Source organism: Trichosurus vulpecula, chromosome X (genome assembly GCF_011100635.1).
Source record: "Trichosurus vulpecula isolate mTriVul1 chromosome X, mTriVul1.pri, whole genome shotgun sequence".
Classification (NCBI taxonomy): Eukaryota; Metazoa; Chordata; class Mammalia; order Diprotodontia; family Phalangeridae; genus Trichosurus; species Trichosurus vulpecula.
Genome location: NC_050582.1, coordinates 7,963,874 through 7,990,472, shown reverse-complemented (window position 1 = coordinate 7,990,472; position 26,599 = coordinate 7,963,874). Strand labels below are relative to the sequence as shown.

Sequence of the window (26,599 nt, the reverse complement as noted above, 5' to 3'; positions counted from 1 at the left end):
CTAGTCAGGTGACACTTAGCCAGTCACTTTGGTTTCCTTAGCTCTACCATGGGGATAATAACGGCACCTACCTTTCAGGACTGTTGTGTGGATCAAAGGAGGCAGTATATGTAAGTGTTTTGCCAACCTCAGGCCTTGGGAATAAAGATTGGTCATTGGCCTGATCTGAGTTCTAATGTCTACTGAGTGACTCTTGGTTCTGCCTCAGTTCACACATGTCCTCCTGAGCTTCTCTGAAACCCTCATATGCCTGTCAAGATTCTCAAAGCAACAAAGCTGTCTTAACTGGGGATGGACTTTTTAAAAAGCCTTTTGATTGGCCAAGTATTGGCCTGGTTAATTCTCATATTTGCTCAAGGCAGACAGATGAGTAAAAATAACTGACTTTGACATGGTGAGTCAGGGTAGTCACACCGGCTGTCATTACACTCATTTTATAGCTGAGGAAGCTGGCTGTGTAGCCAATAAGCACCAGAGGTGTCTGCTCCACACTGAGTCCCACACTGTCAAATGGAGTGAGCAAACACTTATCTCAGTAACGATGATGCATGTGATTAGATAAAGGTTTGGGAAGTTTGACGTTTGTTTCCTTCCCAGTCCTAATGTAGCGTATTGGGCACCTTCCACGATTTGTGTTTTCTAGACGTGGTGCCAGAGGGTTGTTGGATTCCTCAGAAGCGCCCACAACATGAAAGCAAGCCAAAGTGGACGTCTGGCTCCTGGGATATTCTGTTGGATTAGTGGGTGCTAGCCTTCAGCTTTATGGGGAGACAGAGGAAAAAGGTAATGGGGACTTTCTCTTGGATAGGGGTGATTTTGCATCTTACAGATCCTCCACAATTTCAGGATGACCCTGAACTGGAAGAATCTAATTTATTTACTCTTACAAAACCAATTCCATAAATTCTGGTAGCTAGTCAAAAGCCTGAGGAAGAAATGGAAGTGACCAGCACCCTGGCTAATCCTATCCTCTGAGTATTTCAGCAGTGCTATTGAGTGAAAAAGGTCTTGTGACCTTCATATCCATCTGTACCAGGCCAAGGAGGAGGAGGGCTACTTCCTCTGAGCTCCATAATCTGCAGTCCCCGGGAATATAGGCTTTAGGGCTGGGAGGGCCCTTGCTAATCATATAGTCCAACCCCTTCATTTTACAGATAGAGAAACAGAGGCCCAGAGAGGGTGATTTGTCCAAGGTCATGGAAGTAGTAAGGGGTCAAGTCAAGATTTGATCCCAAGGTCTCTGACTCCATACAGTTATTACTACAAAGTCCTCAGACGTTAGCTCTCGTTTGGTAGGCTCAACATGGCATTTTGCACTTAAGAATAATTAATAATGTCTTGTAATAGTAATTATCCCCCCTTCCTCCCAGCGGAAAGAAAACAGGAATTGGTGTCAGAGAGCCTGGGTTCCAGTCTCAGCTCTGCTACTGCCTAGCTATGTGACCTGGGCAAGTTTGTTTGACCTCCCTGGGTCTCAGATTCCCTTTCTGTAAAATGAGATTTAACTAGATGACCTCTAAGACCCCCTTCCAGCTCTGCGTCCAGTCCCTAGGACCCTATGTATTTTGATGCCTCATCATGTCACGGAGGAGACTCTGGCTTTGTCAGAACAGCATCTGTAAGCTGCAAACGACATGAAACTCTGAGAAGCCCTCCCAAGTCGGGAAGGCAAATGATGGACTGTGTGAAGATAATCTGCAGGAAGGGCAGCTAGGTGGGCTTGGAGTCAGGATGACCTGAGTTCAAATCTGGTCTCAGATACTTCCTAGCTGTTTGACCCTGGGTGAGTCACTTTACCCTGTTTGCTTCAGTTTACTCACCTGTTAAATAAGCTGGAGAAGGAAATGGCAAACCACTGTAGGCTCTTTGGTCATGGAGCGTTGCACACAACTGGAAATGACTGAACAAGAACAATTTGCAGGAAGGGGCAGGAAGATCCTTAAGCTATGGTAGAGACACAGTTTTCCTTGGAGAAGAGTTCTGAGACATTAGTTTCCTGCACTGTAAAACCAGGAATCTCTAGAATCCTTTCAACTGGACTTGGGGTCAGAGGGCCTGGTCTTTACTAGCTCTGTGACTTTGGACAAGTGCTTTTCTTTCTGTGGGCCTTAGTTTACTCACCTGTCATAGGAGGGGGTTGATCATGGTTTAGAGCTGGAAGGGAGCTTAGAGAAGTCATGCAAAAACATCATTTCCTAAGGATCTTGTCTTATTTAAACGTTGTAAAAGCCTCTGTCCAGCGAGGCCAGGGAGTGGGGGAGGTGGGAGAAGGGGCGGGGCGAGGACGAGGGGCGGGGCTAAGGAGAGAGGGCGGGGCCAAAGAAGGGACGAGGTCCCTCCTGCCAGGCGGTGTGCATGGGAGGCGGGTCTCTCGTGCAGCTCCTCCCCCTGACGTCGGGGCATGCGCGGGAGCCACCTTCTCAGTCCACTCGCAGTCTTCTGCCGTCATCCTTGGGAGTCGGTTGTCCTCTCCGGCTCGTCGTCGTCCTCGGCCGAGCGCTCACTCGTGAGCGCTCGGCCGAGGGATCCCAGCGGCCTGGACATCAGAGAAGCCCGGTCGGAAGCGCAGCGCTGCCCTTCGGTGAGTCCCCAGCGCCCGTTGCCCCGCACACTCCCCTTGCTCTTTTGTCTCCCCTCAGCCTTTGTCTCCCCTCCTGTCATGGCGTTCTGCGCAATGCAGAGCCGCGATTTCGACCTCGGCCGCCAGAGGGCGCTAGGCGCGGGCCCCGACTGGACTCGTTGGGCGTCTCCCATGAGGCCATGCGGCCCGCAGCCTCTTTCTGCCTCCATTTCCGGCCACGTCGCCTTCTTTTCGGATGACGACGCTGCGGCGGCCATGGTGGGCGTCTGGGCAGGCGCGGGAATCTGGTTTAATCCTTACTCGTGGGTGTTGGCCTGTAGGTCAGGGGGGCCACGGAGGCCCCCGGGGCTTCGCGCACCCGAGGAGCGCGCTCTTGCCGGGACGCACCCAAAGATGGGCCCGCCTAGGCTCCAGCTGGGGGTGGTGGGCAAGAACAAAGAAAACATGGCGGCTGGGGGGCGGGGGGGGGGAAGTGGGGGCGGGGGGGGGTCGGGATGGGGTGTGGCCGTGGGCTGAGCCGGGCCCTGGCGGGGAGGTGGGGGGGGGTGGGAAAAGCTGGCTGGAGGTGCCGCCCAAGCTCTGGCCGCTAGTGGGCGCCCTCCTGAGGAGGCCTCTAAGCCTTGGCTGCCTGCCTACTTACTCATTGGGTGTTTTTTCCCAGGTGAACGTCCCCAAAACCCGCAGAACTTTCTGCCGAAAGTGCGGCAAGCACCAGCTTCACAAAGTGACGCAGTACGAGAAAGGCAAGGATTCCCTGCACTCGCAGGGTAAGAGTGAGAACCGTGGTCACAGTGACCCTAATAGCAGAGTCTGTGCTTTAGATAGTAGGACTCTGGCCTAGAAAGCAGCTTAGGAAAGAAAGAAAGGCATCCAAGTTGGATGTTCATCCCCCTTGTGACTTGGCAGTATGGACTTAGAAGTTTAGTAAGTTTTCTTTACTTTTCCCAGGGCAAAGGCGATACCATCGGAAGCAGAGTGGCTATGGTGGTCATACAAAACCAATTTTCCAGAAACAGGTGAGTATAACCCTGGGCAGAACTAGCTAGGCTCCCCTGCTAAGGAAAAAGGGAAACTCTTCCTCACATATCTCCGCAACCTAACTGTTGATTCCTCTAGACGTCCTCATAGTGCCTTTTGTTTTAATCTTGGAGCAGTCCCCCGTTTGTGGCAAAGCCTCTGCTTCTAGTAGTACTCCTGACATGGTATAGGGAAAGCTTTTGAAGAGAGCTGGTTCGGGTTCCATGCTTTTAAAAGGTTTGATTTAATTAAATCTAATCTCTGTTTCCAGGCAAAGACCACAAAAAAGATTGTACTGAGGCTTGAATGTGTGGAACCCAACTGCAGGTCTAAGAGGATGCTTGCCATTAAGAGGTGTAAGCATTTTGAACTGGGAGGAGAGAAGAAGAGAAAGGTATGGCTGTGAATACTGTCGTGTATATTTTCCTCTAACCTGCAGCCTTACTTGGGGTGAGAAACTATGTGTTAACCTGCAAAACCTTGCCATTGGGGCCTCATTTGTTCTTGTTGGTGAGGGATCCTATTGTTTTACAAATAAATGGAGGTTTTAAAATCTGTAATGCCCAGTAGTGTGGAAGTGCTGGATGTGCTGGACTCCAGAGACCTGAGTTCAAATGCTGAACAACATTTAATAACAGTGCCCTAGGTACAGGCCTCAGGTAAACTCCTTGGGACTTAGCAGGTCTTCATTGGTGGTTGGCCTATTCCTATGAAAGGCTTGGCCATTCCAAAACAATGGAGTTTCAGGAGCCCGTGCTTGGTTTGGGCATCAGTAGTATTCTTAAATTATATACTAATCTATTTTCTTCTGTTCTTTGCAGGGCCAAGTGATCCAGTTCTGAATTTCATTGTTTTCGTCTTATTAGGAAAAATCCATTCCATTCCATTCCTTGGTTTTGTGTTTTCTGTCTTGGAAAGGAAGAGGCTTGAGTAAAACCAAGTCTTCTACTATGTGAAGCTTTTCCCATGTGGGAAAAGTTCTTGAGGATGTGACTGAGTGTTGTAACTTTACTCATCTACTTAATGAGATTTGTGTCATGGAGAGAGAGCCCAGCTGGACATTTCTGGGGGCCTTGGTTATTAGTACTATGGCTAAAATCGTTACTGACAGCCTGGATTCCCAGACAAATTGGGAGTGGGGAAATTAAGGATACAAAGTAATAAAGATAGGGATAGTTAGCCCCTATTTTATAGGCCACCAGCAAATCAGAAGTAATTAATTCACCTTCAGGGATTGCCCTGTTTTTTAAGTTTCCCATATCTATTTGGGTTGTTGGGATTCTTTGTGGAAATTAATGATTGAATTGCCTGGCCATTAAAGGGATTGCCTATAAATTGAAAACTCATTTGTACCTTGCTTTCAGAGTATTAGTCAAGTGACTTCCCATAGCTGAAGGGATGGCCTGTTAACTGAAAACTGTTATCAGTTATGTTTTAGGGGTGGGTGAAATGACAGCTGGTCAAGGCTTGGAACAGTAAAGAATGGAGGTCATTGTTTCTTTATTTTACATCGTTTTTTGTATTACATAAACCCATATTAGGCTTTAAGCCCTCTCCAGGGCAGAATGTTTGTCTGTGTCTATCTTTGTATCTTGGCACGGTGCAAGCACCGTGCCTTTCACACTAAAGGTGCTTAATAAATGTTGAGTCTTCCTAAGGGTGTTTGCTAGACTCTTTTGTTGAGGGGGAAAATATATGGGGAGGGGGGGAAGAGAAAGGAATTGTCAACTCACCTTGAGTCTACATTTTATACCCTAGATTTGTGTTAGGCTTTCTCTTCCTGGATACTTGTCATAGCCATTAGGTGATTTAATGGCTGAGTCATCCTTGGAAAAATAGCATTTGTATGGTACATACCTGCCCTGGGGGTGGTTGGATTGGAAATCCTACATTCAGACGTTGGAATGGGGATACTGCTCTAGATTTATAGGTGAGGGGGGTAAGTTCAGTTACAAATCACTAAAAGGATCCTAAGTGGCCTAGAGGGAACATTAAAGAAATGGTTTAATGCCCAGTTGCAAATGACAATGGCCATGCTTCAGTGTTGTACCAAAAGGAAAGAAACCCACAGAAGATGAGAAAACATTTTAAACTGTTATAAATTATAAGTTATTTATGATGGTAGTGGAAGTCGAATTCATCAGAAGTGACGTTATTGGAAAGAGAATCATCTCAGTCATTGGAGTTGGTGTAGCTAGAAATAAGTCATCCAGGGTGGTATTACTGGAAACTTTCGTGTTGCTGGAAAGTCTGTAGCTTCAATAGCACAGTGCCTGTGGGGTTTACTCGAACCTTCAATTGAGATGTCCATTCGTAAAGTCCCAGCTCTTTTTTAACAGGAAGGATTTGTGTGATAAAGCAGGCTGGAGTACACCCTAGTCCCCCACCCAAGACAGCAGCAGAAAAGGCATAATTCTGAGGTCCTCCGATCTCTTTCTGGTTTAGCACAGCCACGGCCCAGGCTAAGTTTGATAGGGGACGTTCCCACACTTCAAAGTCCTCAACCTAGAAAACCAAGATAATTTCAGCATCAGTAGGCAATCACTCAGCCATAAACATGGCCCTAGGGTATCAGGAATAGAAGCTGGAGCCTCAAAATTAAGCTACCATATCTAGCTCGGAAGCTGTCAAGTTTGACAGGTCACTAACTGGGATTTGAAAGGTCAGCTACTGCTATTAAATATGTGCAGATAAGGTCCAAAGAGAAAAGCCATTGTCTAGGGCAGGGTGTGAAGGCAGTGCCATTGCTTCTATAAAATGCATGTCTCTAAGCTGGAAAATGAATGGACTTCTCACTTAGTGACAACCTTGAAAACTGGTGTCAGTGGAAGTACCCTTTCTGAAATTCCTTGGGATCCATTTTCTCCCCTGAACCACCCTCTGCTAGGTACCTTCCAGAGCCGGTAGCCCTGCTTGCCCAAAGGATCCTGGTTGATTGCAATCACATCTACATTCTGCAGCAGGGACTTGGATTGGGGACTGATGTGTCGGAGGTCATTAGACATGAAGAGTGGGGCTGCCATGATAGCCCAGAGCACCATCTGAGTTACTTGTTGGTCCCAGCTGAGTCCAAAGTTGCCGATGACTAACTGAGACAAAAATGTTATAAATAAGTTAAAACCATGTCTGATTCTTGGTGAGACTGATGGAGTGGAAAAGTGGTGTTCGACTGAGGCGTGACAGACTAGAATCACTTAAAGCTTCCCCTTGGCGTGACTGTTTTCTGTAGGGGTTAGCCTAGATGGGTCACCTACAAATCCTTCCGATTCTATGACTCCAGCACCACGTAGAGCCATATGTCACCCATACCCCCTAGTACTTGTGATTGAAAGCACTTTGTCAACCCTGGGATGCCATATGACTCGGTTATGCTCAAAGTACTCTATGTAGTGACTTCCACTCCTCAGGTCATAAAAAGGCCCTGCCGAAGGAATCATGGGTTCACCAATCTTGACTGTCTGGCCAGCTTCTCCCCATGGTCTCATGTGCTTACCATGTCAGGATCATTCCATCCTCCTGGTCCAGCAGCAGGAACAAGGGTCTCCTGCTTAGATGCAGTCCAGGCCAGAATGTTCTTCACACTAATCCAGGAATCCAAGATATCACCATAGTTCCTCCAGTGGTTACAGTACTGTCGAATTTCTGTGTAATTGGGCTAGGAGACCGATACAATTTAATGAATGATTCTTGAGCAAAGTATGATTGGGGTGGGGGTGGGGGTGGGGGAACATGCAGGAGAGGGAAAAGATGACAGTAATCCAAGTCCTTACAGTAGCAAACCGATTTGAGCCCTCTCCATTCTTGGGATGTCACATGACTCCTGTGTACCGGGAGAATTCAGCTTTTGCTTTCAATAACTCCTACCACCATAACGGCCAATCTGGGATTGGCCAGGTCTAGACCAGGATTCCACTCACGTCTGGACTGGTATCCCAGCAATGGTGGCTAAAGAGTTTCAGGTTGTTACTTTTAGCTGCCTCATGCTTTCGGCCTTCTTGATGACTACCACCTGCTTAATCAAGCTGGGCCAGGGTGAAGTTAGGGCTGTGATTAGACACAGACCCTTCTCAGGGCAGTCCAGGGTCCTACCTCATTCTAGTACACTTTAAATAAGATGCAGATAAGTACCTAGGAACTTCCAATAGAGAGCTGGGTAGTTCCTGTTTGTGCTGTGGGCAGCACCTCCCCCAGCCTAAATATGTAAGTGGGGAAGTAAAGTGAGGGGCGTCTAGCAGCACACTCATCAGAAGAGTCAAGCTTTCTGCCAGGACGTGGCCTAAGAGCATCTCAGCAGAAACAAGCAGTCAGGGCATGATATACAAGGTAGGAATCTGGAAGAATTGGAGGTCCTATTGCTCAAGGTGGGTGGGACATCTGAAATCCATGACGAGACTCCTGGTTGCTAGCTTACCTCCTGGGAGGGCCTTGTATACAGAGGCCACTCACAGGAATACAAAATGCTCCGGCCAGTTCTGTTGAGGGCAAAGGACATGTACTTATAGCCTGTAAAAGAAAAAAAAAGTGGGTAAAAGGCACAAAAGGCCACTTTTCGACTTGGTTGGATCCCATTAAATGGGAATTCTCAGACAAAAGAGGCTCGCTAGGGGGCAGCTAGGTGGAGAAGTGAATAGAGCACTGGCCCTGGAGTCAGGAGGACCTGACTTCAAATCCAGCCTCAGACACTTGACACACTTACTAGCTGTGTGACCTTGGGCAGATCACTTAACCCCAATTGCCCTGTCTTCCCCCCTCCAAAAAAAAACCAAACCAAAAAAAAGAGGCTCCCTAAAGGCTCTGTGGTTAGATTTTGGAGCATCAGCAACCAGAAGGAGAATAAAGCCTGGGACCTGACTTACTTCTAAATAGCTTCTCCTACACTGACCAGCAGCGTAAATTAGAGGAGAAAATAAGGAAAAACATTTATAGTGACTAGCCTTCACACAGTGCTTTAAGGTTGAAAAGTGTTTTACAAATCTGATCTCAATTCATCTTCACAACAGCCCTGGGAGGCAGGTGCTATCATCAGTTCCATTTTCCAGTTCACTGGGGCAGACAAACATGAATGACTGGCCCAGGGTCACCTAGCTAGGAAGTGTCGGAGGCTGGTCTTCTAACTTCAGGCCCAGCATTCTATCCACTGTGCTGCCAGAAAATCCAGAGGATGCCACAGCTCTGAGTTGCAAAGGTCCGTTCATTTTATTTCGGAGAGAACTAAGGCCCACAGATGTTAAGTGGCTTTTCCTAGGGTCAGCCAGGTTGTAAGGAACTAGGAGCTAGGATTTGAACCAGGTCATCTGGCTCCAAATCCAGTCTTCGTATCATTCGAGCACAATACCTCAACTTCTTTTTTGTTTTTTACTCCTGTGACCATCTTATGTCCTCTACCATTTCCCTTTCTTCTGGGAAGGGACAGGGATTCAAAATGAGTGATATAGCAGGGGAGAGGAATATTAAGAAGAGGCAGGGTGATATGGTACAGAGGTGTCAAGCACGTATATGGCCTACAACACTCCAAGTGGGACCCCACCAGATCAAAATGTGGGCAATAGTTAACAAAATAAATAAAAATACAATAGAACATAGGTAATGTTAGTACGTGGTTTTCTAAGTTACTATGTATAGTTTAGGGTTTTTATCTGAGTTTGAGGTAGTGGATAGTGCTGGAGTTGGGAGTCAAGCCCAGGATTTAAACCTTGCTTCTGACATTCACCGTGTGACATGGGGCCAACCATGTCGATTAACTCCTGTACCTAAAGTAATCCTCTAAGGCAGAGTTCCAGCTCTACTTGAGGGAAGGAAGTTCCCTCAAACTAACTTAAACACATTCAGAACTATTCCTCTCTGCCTGCCCCCCCACCAAAACCTTCAAACAACAACTTCCTCACCCCCAAACCTGCCTCAAATGAAAATGACTCCTCCTTCCTACTGTTCTGGGACTTTTTTCCCAGTGAGAATGGAAACTGTTGAGTCATCAAACTATTTCCAGTTTGCTAACATTTTACAAAACAACACTTCTGTCTGCCAGAGCATATCAAAGCTTGGGCAGGTCCAATGTACCTGGAGGTGAGTAGGTGCTCATCGAGGATTTGTGAAATGAAGGGGACAAGGGACTCTAAGATATGAAGAATCAAAATTAAAGGTGAGGTGGTGGTGGGGGAAATTCTTGAGGCTCTGAATATACCCAAGCTCTCTTGGTTACAAGATATATGACTTCAGTGGAATTGCGGAGCTAGAGCGTACCTTCTACCAAACTTTCCAGATCTTTAGAGTTGCAGCCGTCAAATTTCAGCAGATCCACTCCCCAGTCAGCAAAGGTTTTGGCATCGATATCATAGTACCCATAGCTGCCTGGGTATCCAGCACAGGTGAGAGTTCCCACATCTTGATAAATCCCTAGCTTCAGTCCCTTGGAATGTACCTGGAAGATCGACAGACAGACAGACACACACAGACACAGACACACACACAAACATACACACAAACACACCATAGAAAGCAATGAAGGGAAGAACTGAAACAAAGAGCCTTGTGCCTTAGGTGAGAACAGATAGAACTGATCAGTGGGCTCCCCTACCCTTCCCGCTTCCTCTAGGTTTGTTCTTCTAAGGCAAAGGTGTGGCCGGCAACATTCCTGAGTATGGCTGACAACATTCCTGAGTATGGCTGAAGCAGATTAAAATGTAGTCGGAAAATATTTAACAAAATAAATAAAAGTACAATAAAACATAGATAACGTTAATTTGGGGTTTTCTAAGTCAACATGAGATCATAAGGATACTTAGGTACCGTTCAGTAGCCCCTGTTTCTATAAGAGTTTGACACCACGGATCTAATGTGCCTTAGCTGAATTGTGGTGTTTTTCCTGCAATAATTTTACCCAGGTGAAACCAAAGCTATTTAACTTGGAACTGGATGGACAGCAGAAAGAAGAAAATCAAGAACAAGTATAGTTTTGCCTTATGAGGTCCCAAGCCATCACAGCTATGCCGAGATAGGAGAAAAATGTCCTTTTCTAACATTCTATATGTAGAGTATATCTCCAAGAACTACATAACACTAATAAGGAAATACTTGTAAATAAATGGCAAGGACAAGGGTCCTTTCTCCTTTTGGCAGACAGAGTGCTTTTGGAAAAGGCTAGCTTTTCCAAGTTTAGACCCAAGAAACTACTGTAAAATGGCTATTTTTGATGGAATGAGGATTCCATGTGACAAACTCTTCTCTATGATCAGATGACAGCAGCACCTATATTTTCTGGGTATTTCATAGTGTCACAAGGGCTATTTTGCAACATGCTTCTTTTTTTTTCCTTTAAACCAAGAAAATGCAATCTCCCTGAAGGGGAGGCAGGCTCATTATCTATGCACTTACATAGTTTGCTAGGTGACGGATTCCACTGGGGAAGCGTTTGGGGTCTGCTTTGAGTCTACCATTCTCGTCTCGTTTGGAGGCTAACCAACAGTCATCGATGCAGACATACTCATAGCCCACATCCTTCCAGCCTTCTGATACCATGAGGTCAGCCATTTGCATGAAGAGCTGTTCACTGGGAGAAAAATTGAGTTACCATGTGAGTTACCATGACAGCCAGTGGCAATCATGAATACCTTCCCAGAAGGGATCAAGACCGACCTTCTTCCACCCCCGATCACAGAAAGGCCAGCACCAAACAAGCAACTTAATGCCCACTAGGGCGGTCAGCACAAAATCATTCGCCACAATAACTAGAACCTGGGGGCAGCTACCGCTGCCATGTGCCATAGAAAGACTTCTGGAACTGTTTATCTACGGACAATGATGTGTAAATTACTTGATGCTCTGGGACAGTTGCCTTAGTAGGTTTGTCTTCCCAGAGATGGGATCTGACTTTTTTAGTGAGCACAAGACATACTGATCTGTTTGTTGTATGAATGGCTCCACAAGAAAAGAAGAGCTGCACTTATACAGCTCGTTAAGGCTTGTAAAACATTTTTATACATCACCTCATTTAACAACCTTGTGCGTAGAAAACAGAGGTAATGTTATCTCCATTTTACAGATGAAGAAATTGAGGCAGAGAACAGCGAAATAATCTGCCTGTGGTAACACAGCTAGTGCCAGAAGTGGAATTTGAACCCAGGTCTTCCAGGTCCCACTGGTTATTTATTAGGCCAGGCTGTTTCTCAATCTGTGGCACTGCCCCTTATGAATTGGGTAACCCTTGGGTAAGTCACCTGCCTTCCCTGGCCCTCAGCTTGTTCCTCTCTAAAATGAGGGTTGGACTAGATTACAGGACGCTTGAGCTGCAGCTAGTCCAAGCCCTCATTCATTTGTTAAACACCTACACTGTGCTAAGCTCTAGGACATAAAGACAAAAAGGAATCAGCACCTAGCCTCAAAAGCAGCTAACATGTTACTGGAGAGAAGCAGCATGGGATCGTTGGATCTTTGATTTGGGCTGGAAGGGACCCTGGAGCCCAAACTCTTCATTTTACAGATGAAGAAACTGAGGCCTAGAAAGGTTAAGTGACTTGTCCAAGGTAACGCTGGTAGTCAGAGGCACAGCTGGGATTTGAACTGAGGTCCTCACTCCATATCCATCATTCTTTCCATGTACCACACTGTCTCCTACTGTACACAGATAATTAAGTATAAAATATCTGCAATGTAATTTCTGGAGGAGGGAATGAGGAGAAGCTTCTCCTGTAGGAGGTGACATGTGAACTGAGCTTTGAAGGAAGTGAGGCAGAGAGATGAGGAGGGAGAGCATTAGGGCCAGTTTGGCAATGAGCCTGGAGTCAGACTGTGAAGAGCTTGAAATTTCAAACAGAGGAGTTCTGATTTTACCTCGGACTGTCTCGGCAGGAGAGTGATGGGAAAATAATTCTGGAAGCTATGTGGAAACTGGATTGGAATGGGGAGAAATCTGGAGCAAGGGTGATGGGGTGCTTGGGTGCTCATCCAGGTCTGAATCTGGATGATGGACGTGAGACAAGAGGGAAGGGGACGAATGTTAGAGGGTATAGAGGTGGAATTGACAAGACTGGGCAAATGACAGGATGTGGGTGGCGGGGTTGGAGGGGTGAGGGAAAGAGAAGCGACAGAAGTGCAAGCTTGAGTCTGGGGCACTGGTGCCCTCCAAAGAAATGGGGAAGATAGGGAAGAAAACGATCCAGTTTTGTTTAGGGGCTTTGAGGGGAAGGGGTGGGGAAGGAGAGGGTTAAGATTTTAGAAGAGGAATCTACACTTTAAGGTTCCTTTTTCCTTGTTTGTCAAATGAAGGTATTGGCCCCAAAGACCTCTGAGACTATGATCCCTCTCGGAACCTCAGCGTCCTCGTCTGTCACATTGGCCCGGGTGACCCCTGACACCCCTCCAATGTCAGGGGATTGATGGCCCCTGGCTGGACCTCTGGGACCGGCTCTGTCCATTACCTGATGCAGTTCTCCGGGTCCTCGATGCAGTCCACGTTACACGTGAAGCGCTCCCAGTGCAGCCAGCCCATGGTCGGGGTCAGGGCCAGCCCGTTGTCCAGGGCAGTGACCCCCGGCAAGCCCAGCAGAGCCAGGGCCAGGGTCAGGCCCCTGAAGGCGAACGCCCGGCCCTGCTCCTGCTTGAGCTCGTTCGTCCTCGATCTGCCCATTTTGGTCCGGACCCCGATACCACAACTCAAACTCCGCGGTCCGAAACAACCCGGCTCACCCGAATTAAATGAAGAAAAGGACCAATCAGTGCTTGGGGCACGGCGGGCTTCCGCCTATCAGCAGCTATTCCTGGAGTGGTGGGCGGGAGGCTCTCTGGAAGGACTCCCAGGAAAACCCAGGGCCATTGCGGGTCATGTGGCCGAGGGAGGGCGCTCACATGATGCGGGGCTCACGTGACGGGAAGCAGGTGCTGGGCTCTTATCTTGGTCTTATCGCGATCTTAGCGCAGTCCCTCCAGGGCTGAGGGGAGCCCCGGGGGCCGACGGGAGCGCGGGAATCCGGGAGTGCCGGGGCGGGGCGGGCCCCGAGCTTGCCGCGAGGCAGCCGGGCCTCCGAACTGTGTGGGACCGGGCGGGGCACGGGGGCCGCCGAACTCAGAAGCCTTGCTTCCGTGGGCCTCAGTCTCCCTTTCTGTTAAAAGTTTTCCAGTTCCTTTTTAAAATTTTTACTTTTAGTGCCAAATTCTCTCCCTCCGCCATCCATGGGGAAGGCCAGAAACAGCATTATGCATGCGAAGTCTGGGGAAACGGACTTCCTCTTTAGCCGAGAGAGCTGCCATTGGCTGGGCGCTTTGGGTGGAGGCCGACTCCGCTGTTTGTTTGTTTTTAATAGATACATTTGTTAATTCGAAAGAGGTGGGCTGCTCTGGCCCAGGACCCCTCGGAGCTTCTTCCTGCTTTCTTCTGAATATTCTTCCAACAGCTTATTAACACTTTCTTTTTCTTTATCTCTCAGCGCCTCCCCCTCACCCCCACTCCCCTTTGGCTCTCTCTTAGGCTTCAGTCTTCTCTCCTTATCTGGCAGTTTCCGGGGCACTGCTGTCCAAACCTGGGGGCCGCAGGACAAACACCAAACCTGTTGAGAAAAAAATTCAATAGCAGAGTCTATTAAAAAGACTTAACAATATGATGATAATATTAGGATAATATTGTAAAGTAAAAGGACTGTATAAATGCTAGCTATAATTATTATCCCTGACGCCAAGGCTGGCCCCTCTATCTTTTCTACACTTCTGTTGTCTACATCTCAACTAATGGGTTCATTAGTTCAGTCATCTTCAGAGGAGACCCCGCTTGGGGTTTTCTTGGCAAAGATACTGGAGTGCTTTGCCATTTCCTTCTCCAGCTCATTTTACAGATGACGAATGTTAGATGATACACAGGAGGCACTGGAGGCTTGGTTCCATCCTCTAACAGGTTCGCTCTTGATCTGGTCAGACAGGAAAGACAGCTTCAAAAGGGTTAACAATAACCTTTATTCTAGTCTTGTTTTCTCTAACACAGTATTGTTGATAACGGGAGAACCACGAAGTGCTACAGTATTACTTAATCACCCTTCTTGAAAAATCCCCTCAAGCCTCAATGGGGGCCAGTTGAGGCAAACACAGATTCCTGGCTCCTAAGCCTTGATGGGGGCTGATGGAGGCACACAGCATTCCAGCTTGTGCATTCAACCGTGAAGGTTCCCCAACTCCCTGACCACTGACCACCTGTTTTATAGGGCATCAGACAAAGAAGACATATTGCCAGCAATAGCCTCACAATTTACATCACCTCATCCCTGTACCTCACTGTTCACTTGCAGTGGATGTTTACAATTTCAGCACACATGTTTATATTATTTATCCTTATATAATGCTGTGCAAGTGTGGTGGAGATGTTTTGAACCATAAGCCTGGGAACTCATATCTAATACCTGGGAAAGAGAGATTGTTATGGTCAAGGATCCTGGGAAACTGAACTCTAAGAAATAATAACAAAAATCCACTTTATACACACTAAAATTCACCTTACAGGAAACTGAGGCAGAGTTAAGTGACTTGCCCAGGGTCACACAGCTAGGAAGTATCCAAGGTCAGATTTGAACTTGGAAAGAGGAGTCTTCCTGACTCCAGGACCACAGCTCTATCTACTGCAAGACCTAGATCTGTCCTATCTTAGGGGCCAGAAGGATTTTCAGACAGCTGCTGCTTTACTTTACATCCATTCTACCCTCATTTAACCATCTCCTAAGGGCAAGGCACTTCTAGTGTTTGTTTACTTCACAGGTGTATATCTTTAATCCAATTAGACTTTTTTGATCTCCTTTCCACTCTCCAAAGCAAAGTTTAATCTTATCTCTGTGCCTCTATCATGCTTTTTCTCTCTCCCTCTCTCCCAACCCCCCCCCCAAACCCCACAAACAAACCCCTAAACCACTTGGAATGAGCTTCCTCTTCCCCACTATCTATTTAAATGCTATCCAACCTATAAGGCCCGGCTCAAGTTTCACTTTTCCAGGAAGTCTTCCCTGGCTATTGGGACAGTTACTAATTTCTTCAAAGGCCCACAAAATAACTCAACCTTTGTCCCACATTTGATCCTAAGGGTAGGCTTAGAGGTCATTCTTTTTTAAATTTTCTAAAATTTAAATTCAGTTTTATATGATTTTCAGTTCCAGATTTTCACCCTCCCCCTTCCTCTCCCCTATTCATTAAGAAGATAAGAAAAACAAAACTCATTACAAATAGTATAGTCATACAAAACAAATTTTTGCATTAGCCATGTTCCAATTTTTTTTAAGCAAGAAAAAGAAGATCTGTGTTCGGATTCTATCAGCTCTCAATCTGGAGGTAGATAGCTTGTTTCATCATGAGTCCTTTAGAATTATAATTTGGTCATTATGTTGATCAGAGTTACTAAGTCTTTCAAAATTGATTATCTTTACAACAATACTCTTACTATGTAAATTGTTCTCCTGTTTCTGCTCACGTCACTTTGCATCAGTTCATATAATTCTTCCCAAGTTTCTCTGAAACCACCTCCATCATTCCTTATAGCACAATAGTATTCTACTTCATTCATGTACCATAACTTACTCAGCTTTCCCCCCAGATGATGGGCATCTCCTCAGTTTCCAATTCTTTGCCACCACAAAAAGAGTGGCTGTAAATATTTTTGTACGTGTGGGTTCTTTCCCTATTTCTTTGATCTCTTTGGAGTATAGACCTAAGTAGCAGTATTGCTGAGTCAAAGGGGATGTGCATTTTAATACTTTTGGGGCATAATTCCAAATTGCTTTCCAGAATGGTTGGCCCAGCTCCACAAACAGTGAATTAGTATACCTTTTCTCCCACATCACCTCCAGCATTTGCAATTTTCTTCCCCCCCCATCCCCCATTGGTCATCTTAGCCCATCTTATGGATGTGAAGTGGCACTGAGTTGTTTAATTTGCAATTCTCTAATTACTAGTGACTTAGAGCATTTTTTCATATGGCTATTGATAACTTTGATTTCTTCCTTGGAAAAGTATTCATAATGGTGCTTATTCTTGTAAATTTGACTCAGTTCCAAACATATTTTAGAAAGGAGACTTTTATCAAAGAAAACTTCTTGCAAAGATTTTCCCCTCAGTTTCCTGCTTTTCTTCTAATTTTAGCTGCATTGATTTGTTTGTATAAAACCTTTTTAATTTTATGTAATCAAAATTATCCATGTTACCTCCTCTGATCCTCTCTGCCTTTTGTTTGATCATGAACTTTTCCCCTATCCATAGATGTGCCAAGTAATTTCTTTCCTGCTCTTCTAATTTCCTTATGATATCAGCCTTAAACATCATTTTAGAGGGAACAGCTAGACTCCCCTGCCATGGCCCCAGAATCGCTCCTTTTCTCCCATTTTTCGGATCAGAACTGATTCAGGCATGGCTCTTCCAGAACACTATAGACCCTATTAGAACCCCTGGACCCTTCTTGGGATGGTCTCACACCCCTAGAATTTGATAAAAATCTGTTGGGTTTTAGGATTTGGGGGAAAGAAAGGGCAGGCAGTAAAGTCAATTAACATTCTCCCTTTTTAATTCTATTCAGTGGTAATTGTTCTTGTTGAGAGCTGGAATGTGATTTAAAGCAATGTTGGTGGCAAGGATTTTCCTCAACATAATTTTAGCTGCCCTAAGAGAGACCTTCTCTTCTGCTTGCTTCTGTGAGAAACCTTAGGAAAGGTGGAAGAAAACATGAACTTGCTTTGCTCAACATTTACAAAAATCCTTATCCAGAATGAATGTCCCTCAAAGCCCAAAGCATCATTGGGTCTTGCATACAGTTTCTTTGTGTGTTCAGAAATCTTTCCTCTTCATTTCCCAAGAGAGCCCTCTGTGCAGTCTCCCATCTACCCACTAGATGTCACCAAATCCTGAGTGTGGAAAGGGACAAGGGTGGGCCCAAGGTTCCCTTGACACTGTTCAACAAAGACTGTTTTAGATTCCCTCCTTTCATCCTTTCTTCTCTTGATTCTCCATTTCCTTTCTCTTCCCCATCTCTTCCTTTCTTTTTCTACTGTTCCCTCATAGAAGGAAGTTGAGTTCTGCCTAAGGTGCAGTTATTGATCCTACCTTTTCTGACAGACTTGAATTTAATTTTTTCCCTCAAATGCTTGACCACTGAACAGATGCACAATTTAGAGCAGTAGTTCTTCATCTTTTCATGGACTGCTTCTCCGCCCCCCCATCCTCCAGCACCCCCACCCCCCTGCAGTGGAGTGAAATCTATGAACCTTTTCTTCATTTTTAACTGCGTCAAGCAAAATTCATGGGATCACAAAAAAAACCCAACAAACCAATTACATTGAAATACAGTTATCAAAATATTTTTTTTAGAAAAAGTCCATGGACCCCAGATTAAGAACCTCTGATCTAGAGAGAAAATCATTAAGAGACTTGAGATAGCAATTTTGTGACTATAATGGGGAACTTAATATGAGAATACATTTCCCTTACCTTTTGCATTTAAATAAAATTTGTGTGGGTGACCATGTTTATGTCTGTCCTTTAGGAAAGTAAATTCTTCTAGGGTAGGGCCCGTGTCTTTGGGGTTGACTCTTGCATCTCATCTGGCCAACCTCACCCCAGTACAATTGTACATAGAAGCCATAGCATTCTCTTGTTACCGCAGTTCAACTGTAAGTGCTTTGGAATTCCATGACTCCTTCCCTTCTTTTGATGAATAATTATGATAATAGCTCATATTTATATGGCACTTACTATGTACCAGGCACTGTGCTGAGCCTAAATACTATATTTTACAAATATTATCTCATTTTACATTCACAAAACCCTAGGAAGTGCATTTATCCTCATTTTGCAGATGAAGAAACTGAGGCAGACAGAGGTTAAGAGACTTGCTGGGGGTCACCCAGATAGTAACTGAGGCAGGGTTCTAACCCAGGTCTTTCGGACTCCAACTCTAGCATTCTATCCACTATACCACCTAATTCTTTCATCTGCTTATTAATAGTTTGAAGTTCTTTTGAGAGAAACCTATTTGTTCATATCCTTTAACCACATTATTAACTACTTGGGAATGGCTTTTGATCTGATGTATTTCTGTTAGCTGTCTATATATTTTGAGTATCAGACCCTAGTCAGAGATACTAGATCCATGATGTCCCCTCCTGTCTTGTCTATGGGATCCCGAAAAGGACACTCATTAGATAACCAACATGTATTCCTCCCATTTTAAGCTGGAGACAGATTTTCTTCCCTACCCCCAACTCCAAAAGAAAACTCATTTTTCATAACTGAAGGGGTATTGAAGTTCATACTTAATGTGAATGCATAACTGCCATTACATTCACCAGTGCAGTGGTATTTGTGGCCCAGTTATGATGCTGAATTTATCATTTACCTTCATGAAGGCAGGAATCATGGCTTCTTTTCTATATCTATATCTACTAGAATCTGGCACAATGTCTACCACATAGCAGACACTGATTTGACTAATTTGACTCAGGGCAAGGTGCTCAGAAGCATAGTAGGTGCTTATTCATGTTGAAATGAAAGATTGTGGTATTCTAAGGCAGTGGGGACTATTCTCATCTTGCTTGCTATGGTGCTCACACATTATCATATGCCCTTTGATGATGGAAATAATACCTAGGTTTTGGAGTCACGTGGGAGTCATTATCTTCACTGGCTGCAATTTAGCTAGAAACCAGAAGTTTTTCTCCTTCCTATTTTGGTAATTTCAGAATAATAGAAGAAAGAACTTTAAAAAAATTCATTGATACTTTTTGCCTTTACATCAGTTATTTTACCCTCCTCCCCCATTTCTCTCTTGTAACCAAGAAAAACAGTTAAGCAAAAACAACCCATACAGTGATTGTATCTGACAAAGTATATACTATTCTCTCTTTTGTGGTGTAGTTCCCCCCCACTTTCTGTTTCATTATCTGTTCCCCAAAGCCTTCATTGTTTGGTTTTTTTTGGTAACTCTAAGTTCAGCTACTCATTGTTGTAGTATTTTGCTTATTATTCTACTGGTTCTGTTTATTTCACTCTGTATCGGTTTGTATTAATAGTCCCATGTTTCTCTGATTTCCTCATTTGTGATTTCTTATTATGCAATAATATTCCATTATGTTAATATACTATAGTTTTTTCTTCCATTATTCCCCAAATGAAGACTTTTTTTTTAACAATTAGAGCTGCCCAAAAATGCTTGCCTCTTGAGGTAATGAGTTCCCAGTTACCAGAGAGTGTCCAGAGAAGAGAAGGCTGGATGATGACTCCTTGCGGTGTTGTGAAATGGGATTCATGCTTTAAGAAGAGATGGGACTAGTTGACCTTTGAGATCTCTTTGAACTTTGCAATTGTATGATGTCCTGCTACAGTTCCAGGATCCCCAGATTAGATAAAGACTGACATATTCCTATGTCAGTACCTCAAAAACTTGTGATCTCTTTGGTGGAGGCAATTCCCTAATATAAAATAACAGAGATTGGAATGGCCCTATCTCTGACTTAGATTGAGTTATGCAAAGCTCACAGAGGTTGTGACCTGGCTGTGGTCACCCAACAAAGTACAGGGTTTGGACCTGAATCTGCATGACTTCAAGTGCAATGCTCTATTTTCTACACCATGCTGCGTTTTCTAGGTAATCCAGATGCTGGGTACCTGTCTTACCTAGTGGCTCAGAAAGCAGCTCTAGGTCTCAGCAGTTATGGGGAGTTTGTTCTGAGACTCAAGGAGTTGGCACACATCTTCCTTGTGCTCTTGTCCAGCTCTAAAGTACTATAATGACCAATAAGCATTTTCTCTTGGAGGAGATGGTTGCTTGTGGACAAGAACTAGAGTAGTGTAGTTTGGAGGGGATCTGTCTGCATGGGGCCAGTAGCTTTAGAAAAGGAAAATGTTGGTTTCAGTTAAGACTGGCCACTAAGTGATTTCCCGCCCCCCACCCTTGTGCTGGGGCAGGGGGAGGAGTGTGAGATCTGATTTGGCTCATTAAAAGAAAACCCTTTACATTTTATTCAGCATTCAGCAAATGAGTGCTATCCACTGCTGTTTAGGATTCATAGTTTGGTTTGGTTCAGGTCTCTGCTTCTTTTTTCCTTCATCGTTTTTCTTTTCTTCTTAAAAAAATAGAAATGCAAACATTTCATTTTAATTTTATAGTTTAGCCTAGGACTAAAGGTTCTCTCTCTAGTCTCTGGAGGATTGCACTGCGTGCTGTATAAAACTGCTGTGGTTCCTTTTCTTCGTCCCTCTCCCACTTCATTGTCAATCAGACAGAGAGAGAAGCAAGGATGATGGCCGCCTGACTCGGCCTTCTCCTGTGAGTTTCATATTAATCGTGATTGCTGATGTATGCTTTCCAGAGTCCCTTAATGCCACACACTGTACTCTCTCTTCTTTGTCCAGGTTAGCCCTGAGGCAAGGAGTTTGGGCAGCTCCCTCTACCTAGTGGCCCAAACTGGACATGTTTGGGGAATTAATTTTTGCCTCTAGTCAGCAGGATTGTCAATCGATGCCTTTAACGGTGTTAGATTCATGTACAGTAACACATTTCTTGGGTGACTGTCTCATTTACATAATTCCCAGTATGCAGCCTGGCAACTCTGTACCGTGGGTGAGTGACGGACTCTGATATAGAAAGATTGCCTTCTGACTATCTCTAGACTTGTAAGAGGACTAGATCTTAATGTAAATTTGCCATAACCTCCCCCTTCTCCCCTCTTCTTCATTTCCTTTCACTTAGATGCCTTCTGCTACTTTCTCTCCTCCTGCTCTCTTCTTAACCCCTTACAGTTGGACTTCTGACTTTATCATTCCACTGAAAGCACTCTCTCCAAAGTGGCCCATGATCTCTTAGTTGTCCAATCCAATGGCCTTTTCTCAATCGCCTTTGACACTGGTGATCACTCCTTGATATGCTCTTCTTGCTAGGTTTTCAGGACACCCCTCTCTCCTGGTTTTCATCTTATTCATCTGACTCTTCCTTCTCTGTCTCCTCACACCCTCTAGCTCTAGGGTGTCCCACAGAGCTCTGTGCTGGGCCCTCTTCTCTTCTCCCTCTATACTACTTCACTTGCTGATCCCATGAATTTAATTACCATACCTATGCTGATGACTCTCAAATCTACCTGTCTCATCCTGTCCTCACCTCTCTGTTGATCTCCAATCCCCCTTCTCCAACAGCATTTCGGACACCTTAAACTGTCCAGTAGACAGCTTAAACTCAGCATTTCTGAAACAGAACTTATCTTTCTTCCTAACCCCTGCCCCCATTATTGTGGAAGGCAATACCATCTTCCTAGTCCCTGGTATTAGGCTAGCAACTTGGGTGTCATCTTCAATTTCTCACTATCTCCCCGACACACACACACACACACACACACACACACACACACACACACCATATCCAAGCTGTTGCCAAGGCCTGCTGATTTTGCCTTTGCAACCCCTCTTTAATATGACCCCTCCTCTCCTCTTGACCTCATGCCTGGACTATTGCAATAGCCTGCCTCAAGTCTTTCCCCACTTTGATCCATCCTCCATTCAGCCACCAAAATGATTTTCCTAAAGCACAAGTTCACCCATGTCAACCTCCTACTGACAAAACTCCAGTGGCTCCCTATCACCTTCAGGATCAAATACGAAATGCTCCGTCATTCAAAGCCCTTCATAACCTAGCCCCCTCCTGCCTTCCCAGTCTTTTTATACCTTACTCCCTGACATGTACTATACTCTTCAATCCACTGTGACACTGGCCTCCTGGCTGTTCCATGAACAAGACACTCATCTCTTGGTTCTGGGCATTTTCTCTGGCTGCCTCCCATGCCTGGAATGCTCTCCCTCTTGTGCTGGGCCTACTGCCTTCCCTGGCTTTCTTTGAGTCCCAACTGAAGTCCCACCTTTTACAGGAAGCCTTCCAGGACCCCTCTAAATTCTAGTGCCTTCCCTCTGGTAATCTCATATTTATCTTGTATAGAGTTTGCGTGGTATCTATTGATTTGCATGTTGTTGCCCCCACTAGATTATAAGCTTCTCGAGGGCAAAGACTGTCTTTTACCCCTTTCTGTATCCCTAGCACTTGACTACTGGCTGGCACATAGCAGCTGCTTAATAAATTTTGATTGATTGATTAAATTCCAATGGGGTAAAGGATCCCTTTCAGACAGGGTGGAGGGTGGTCTAGGTTAGAATGAGAGGTATCTTTAGTTGTCTCTACTCAGCTGTGCTTCCTAGAAATCTAGGCTGCCATGTTTTAAGGCCTCTCTTCCAACCCCACAAAAGCTACCTTTAACCAGTCAAATCAGAAAAATGAACAGAAGCATCCTGGGGCAGGGTAGGGGGAGCAGTTGGGGAAGGGAGTAGGGTGGAGTGTGTGTGTGTTGGAGGGATATAGTTAAACAGCTGTTTAGAAAAGCAAAATGACTTGAAGTTGTCACAAGCCCTTGTACTGTCCACATTCCCTACCCCCACCCCCAATCCCCATCCCCTTAGGGTAGAGAGCCCAACCTGGCCCCTCCTGAGAACTGTGTGACCTTGAATACATCACAACCATTTTAGGCCTCAGGTGTCCAACTGATCCTTTTACTGAGGGAGACACTTAAGGTGCCTCCTAGCTTTCAATCTGTGATTCCATGATCCTGTGAATTAGGAGGAGGGTTTGGAGAGCGCATAGTGGCCACAAAATCCATTGACTTGCCTGCAGGCCAGGCTTGAAGTTCTTCACACTTAACTAAGGTGGTCTTCAAATAACCACCACATATTCTGTTCCTAGCTTCAGACACAAAACCTTTCCAGTTTGGTTGTAGGTCCTGCCAGAACTCAGATCCTGCTGGTATAGCCTTCAAAAGGCAGGGGTCCCCTCCATGCCCCAAAGGAGGCATGGGAAGAAGGCTTTCTATCCTCCCACTTGAGTACTGCTTAAGCTTGGAGGCCAAGGATTTCAGGGAAGTTCTGTGAAAACTGTGCAATGGGCTGGTTGCTGGGCAGAACTTGGGGCCTCCAAGGCCTCCATTCTTTCTGGTAGGTTTTACAAACCTTTGGCCTCTGGATTGCATGGACTGCCATGTACAGCCACTTGGGAGTTGCATCTGAGCTCAGTGTTTACATTTAAAGCAAAATTGTGGCTAATTCAGAGAGGGGATCAGAGAAACACACTGTCCTCCAGCTGGAGTGCTTCATTCCTGGGTGATCTGACCAGCTAAACGGCCTCAGAGAAATTCCAGGAGGGACAATGAAAAGCTATCTTTATTTTTTTTTTTGGTTTTTTTTTTGGAGGGGAGAAGGCAGGGCAATTGGAGTTAAGTGACTTGCCAAAGGTCACACAGCTAGTAAGTATGTCAAGTGTCTGAGGCTGGATTTGAACTCAGGTCCTCCTGACTCCAGGGCCACTGCTCTACTCACTGTGCCACCTAGCTGCCCTGAAAAGCTATCTTTAGCCTACCCTTCTTGGATATTAGCCACATGGCCTTTGAGATTTCCATTTGCAACCTACCATGTCAACCAGCAAGTCAGTGGCCACCAGTCCTGGAGACCTCTTATTTCTGTCTTGGCTGGGTGCTGGCACTTATGTATCCATGGTGTTTTCCAGAGATGTGGTGGGACTAACGTCCTTAGATGGGCAGAAAATACATCTAGGTTTAGCTAGAGGCTGGTTGGCTGTATTTTTGCATAGACTTCGTGTGTGTGTGTGTGTGTGTGTGTGTGTGTGTGTGTGTGTGTGTAGAAGTGACTTGGAAAGATGGAGCAGATACATTGGTTACTACATATAATTAGGGTGACTGGTAATAATGACTCTCGTTTAAAAGAATGAATGTTTTAAAACAGCCAGCATGAAATCATGCATATTATCCTCGCATTTCAAGTCAGACTGGAGGGGCAGGATGGAGCAGGCCCCTCTTGGGGCTATGTAAATGGAATGGGGATAAAGGCAAATGGCCTGTGCTCCTACAGCCATCTCCAAATACCTGCTCAGCCTACATGATTTTTATTGCTAAAATGACTTGAGCAGGCAGAAAGAGCCCAAGGGCTGAAAACAAGAGAGAGAGAGAAGCATGGATGCTCTGTTATCCGTATTGCCCATGTGGAGATTTGGCTAGTGTGGCCAGTAGAAGTGGCCATATACCTCTTGGCCCTGCCTGCACCCTTTCTCTAGGTCCCCTCCTTTGCCCGCAGCTCATTCTGAATGGGTTGCTGGGCAGCTGGGCAGCCCAGTCCAAGGAACAGGAGGCATGTTTTGGGCTTCAGAATCCCTATGTAACCAAGAGCTGGTGAGACCTACCAGGGAAGAGCTCCTGGGGCAGAATGGACTTATTTTTGATAATATGCAGACCTTGGATTCTCCAAGAGGGGGGCAGGATGTGACACTAAGGGACTTTTGAAAGCAACAATAAATTGAATGTGTTGTAGCTGCATGGGATGGGGTAGGTCCATCCTATTAGAAATCAGGCACCTTCATATCCTCACTTTGGCCACTTGGATTTTAAATATGCCACAGAGCCCGGGCCAAGGTCAAAGGTTAGTTTGGCTCTAATAAGATGAATCTGTATTTATATATTTGTGTGTGTGTGTGTGGGTGGGTGGGTGTGTGTGTGTGGGGGGGTGTGGTATAACTTGTGGACTTAGAGAATTGCCTGATGAAATTTAATAGGGATAAATGTAAAGTCCTCCAAGTTCCCAGAAGCAATTTCATAAAATGGAGGAGGCAGTCCACCTGAAAAAGATTTGGAAGGTTTAGCAGACTGTAGACTGAGTTAGTGGTATGATATGAGCAAAAAAGCTAGTGGGATTTTAGGCTGCATTAAGAAAAAGATAGTCTGTGCCTGTGCTCTCCAGTCTGTCTTCCACATGTATGCCAAAGTGATCTACATGAGGAATATGACTGGTCAGCTTATTTCCTTGTTCAACAACATTCAGTGGCTCCCTACTGTTTCTGGGATAAAATACAGACTCTTCAGCTCGATCTTTAAAGGCCCTCACAGTGTGCCTTCAACCTACCTTTTCAGACTTATTTTACACTATTTCTCTTCACGCACCCTGCATGGCAACCTCGTTGGCCTATTTGCTGTTCTCCAAATTTGGCCTTCTTTCTCTGAATTCTGCCTTTATGTACCCTTAGCTGACACGGGGAGCCTATTCCTGATCCCTCTCTCTCCTCCAGTAGTCTTCCCTCTATGGATCTGTGCACGGCTCGGTCCTGATTAGCGTGCACAAGGAATCCTAGAGGTGGTTGCGTTATTCGATTGCTCTTGCGTCTTTCTATTGGGCTGGAAACACATCTTACATGTGCTAAAGCTCTGAATAGTGCCAGCAACTCTAACTATTGTTCCCTTGAGCTCTGCAGGAGCGGGGGTTCTTTTGGGGTTCTGCCTTTGTGTCACTAGCATTGAACAAAATGTTTTGCACTTTGCAGTAGATGCTTCTTAAATTCTTGTTGAATGCTTGAGACTAGGGCTCTCCTTCCTCAGTCTATCCCCCAGTGAGAGGGCCCTGCTCAGTGCCTTGGTGGTACAGCTGAATCTGCTGCATTCTTCTGTGTCATGGAGGCTGGAGATGGGCGGTAGGGGTATAGAATCTCTTAAACTGTCAGGAACATCCCCCTCCCAGAGATCCAGCAGCTGCTAAGAGAAAATAAGTAAATGTGAGAGTTTTTTTCTTGGGTGGTGGCACCAGGCTGCATCCTGTCCCTGGAAGACTGGTGGTTGTCATGGTTACTTATACTTGTGGAGATTCAAGATGTCAAGGGGGTGGAAAGGAATAGGTGTAACTCTGGAAAAGCTATAGGAATGGCCATGCTATTTGTCAGGGTAACACTAAGGCAGTCCTGGCTGGCCTGGGCCGGGAGTCAGAAGGCAGAACGGGGCCCGTTTATAGGAAAATGCAGGGTTGTCTTGTAGCCCTGGTAGACAGGAAAGAGGAAGAGTGACCACATTAAGTACCACTTCAGTCCCCTTGGAGAATTTGTGGGCCTCTCTAACTAACCCCACATAGAGAAAGAGGGTGCCAGAGCCCTCTGTCACTTCTGGGGCATGAAGTCAGAGGGGAAGCAAA

The 26,599-nt window shown here is 45.5% G+C and overlaps 3 protein-coding genes across 4 annotated transcripts in view; 1 reads left to right on the top strand and 2 right to left on the bottom strand.

Annotated features, from left to right (window-relative positions):
* BTK (Bruton tyrosine kinase) overlaps positions 1–2,236 on the bottom strand; it is a 40,415-nt gene extending 38,179 nt beyond the window's left edge. The window contains exon 1 of the mRNA XM_036740334.1: positions 2,122–2,236. Within this exon, the coding sequence (XP_036596229.1) occupies positions 2,122–2,179 (58 nt within the window). The 5' untranslated portion in view covers positions 2,180–2,236. The remainder of the gene's footprint in view (positions 1–2,121) is intronic.
* A 165-nt stretch (positions 2,237–2,401) lies between these two features.
* LOC118832781 (60S ribosomal protein L36a-like) lies at positions 2,402–5,255 on the top strand. 2 transcript variants are annotated; one of them, XM_036740130.1, is made up of 5 exons: positions 2,402–2,581; positions 3,243–3,348; positions 3,530–3,597; positions 3,870–3,992; positions 4,420–5,255. In XM_036740130.1, the coding sequence occupies exons 1-5, from the start codon at positions 2,402–2,404 to the stop codon at positions 4,438–4,440; spliced, it is 498 nt and encodes a 165-aa protein (XP_036596025.1). In that variant the 3' UTR covers positions 4,441–5,255. The 2 variants fall into 2 exon arrangements, with proteins under 2 accessions (XP_036596025.1, XP_036596026.1); XM_036740131.1 differs by having other exon boundaries at positions 2,440–2,839.
* Positions 4,841–13,406, bottom strand: GLA (galactosidase alpha). Its single transcript, XM_036740129.1, has 7 exons — positions 13,012–13,406; positions 10,970–11,144; positions 9,839–10,016; positions 8,010–8,101; positions 7,092–7,253; positions 6,490–6,687; positions 4,841–6,103 (listed from the first exon to the last, which is right to left on the bottom strand). Exons 1-7 carry the CDS (start codon positions 13,218–13,220, stop codon positions 5,819–5,821), a joined length of 1,299 nt encoding a protein of 432 aa, XP_036596024.1. The 5' UTR covers positions 13,221–13,406; the 3' UTR covers positions 4,841–5,818.
* Positions 13,407–26,599: the final 13,193 nt, after the last annotated feature.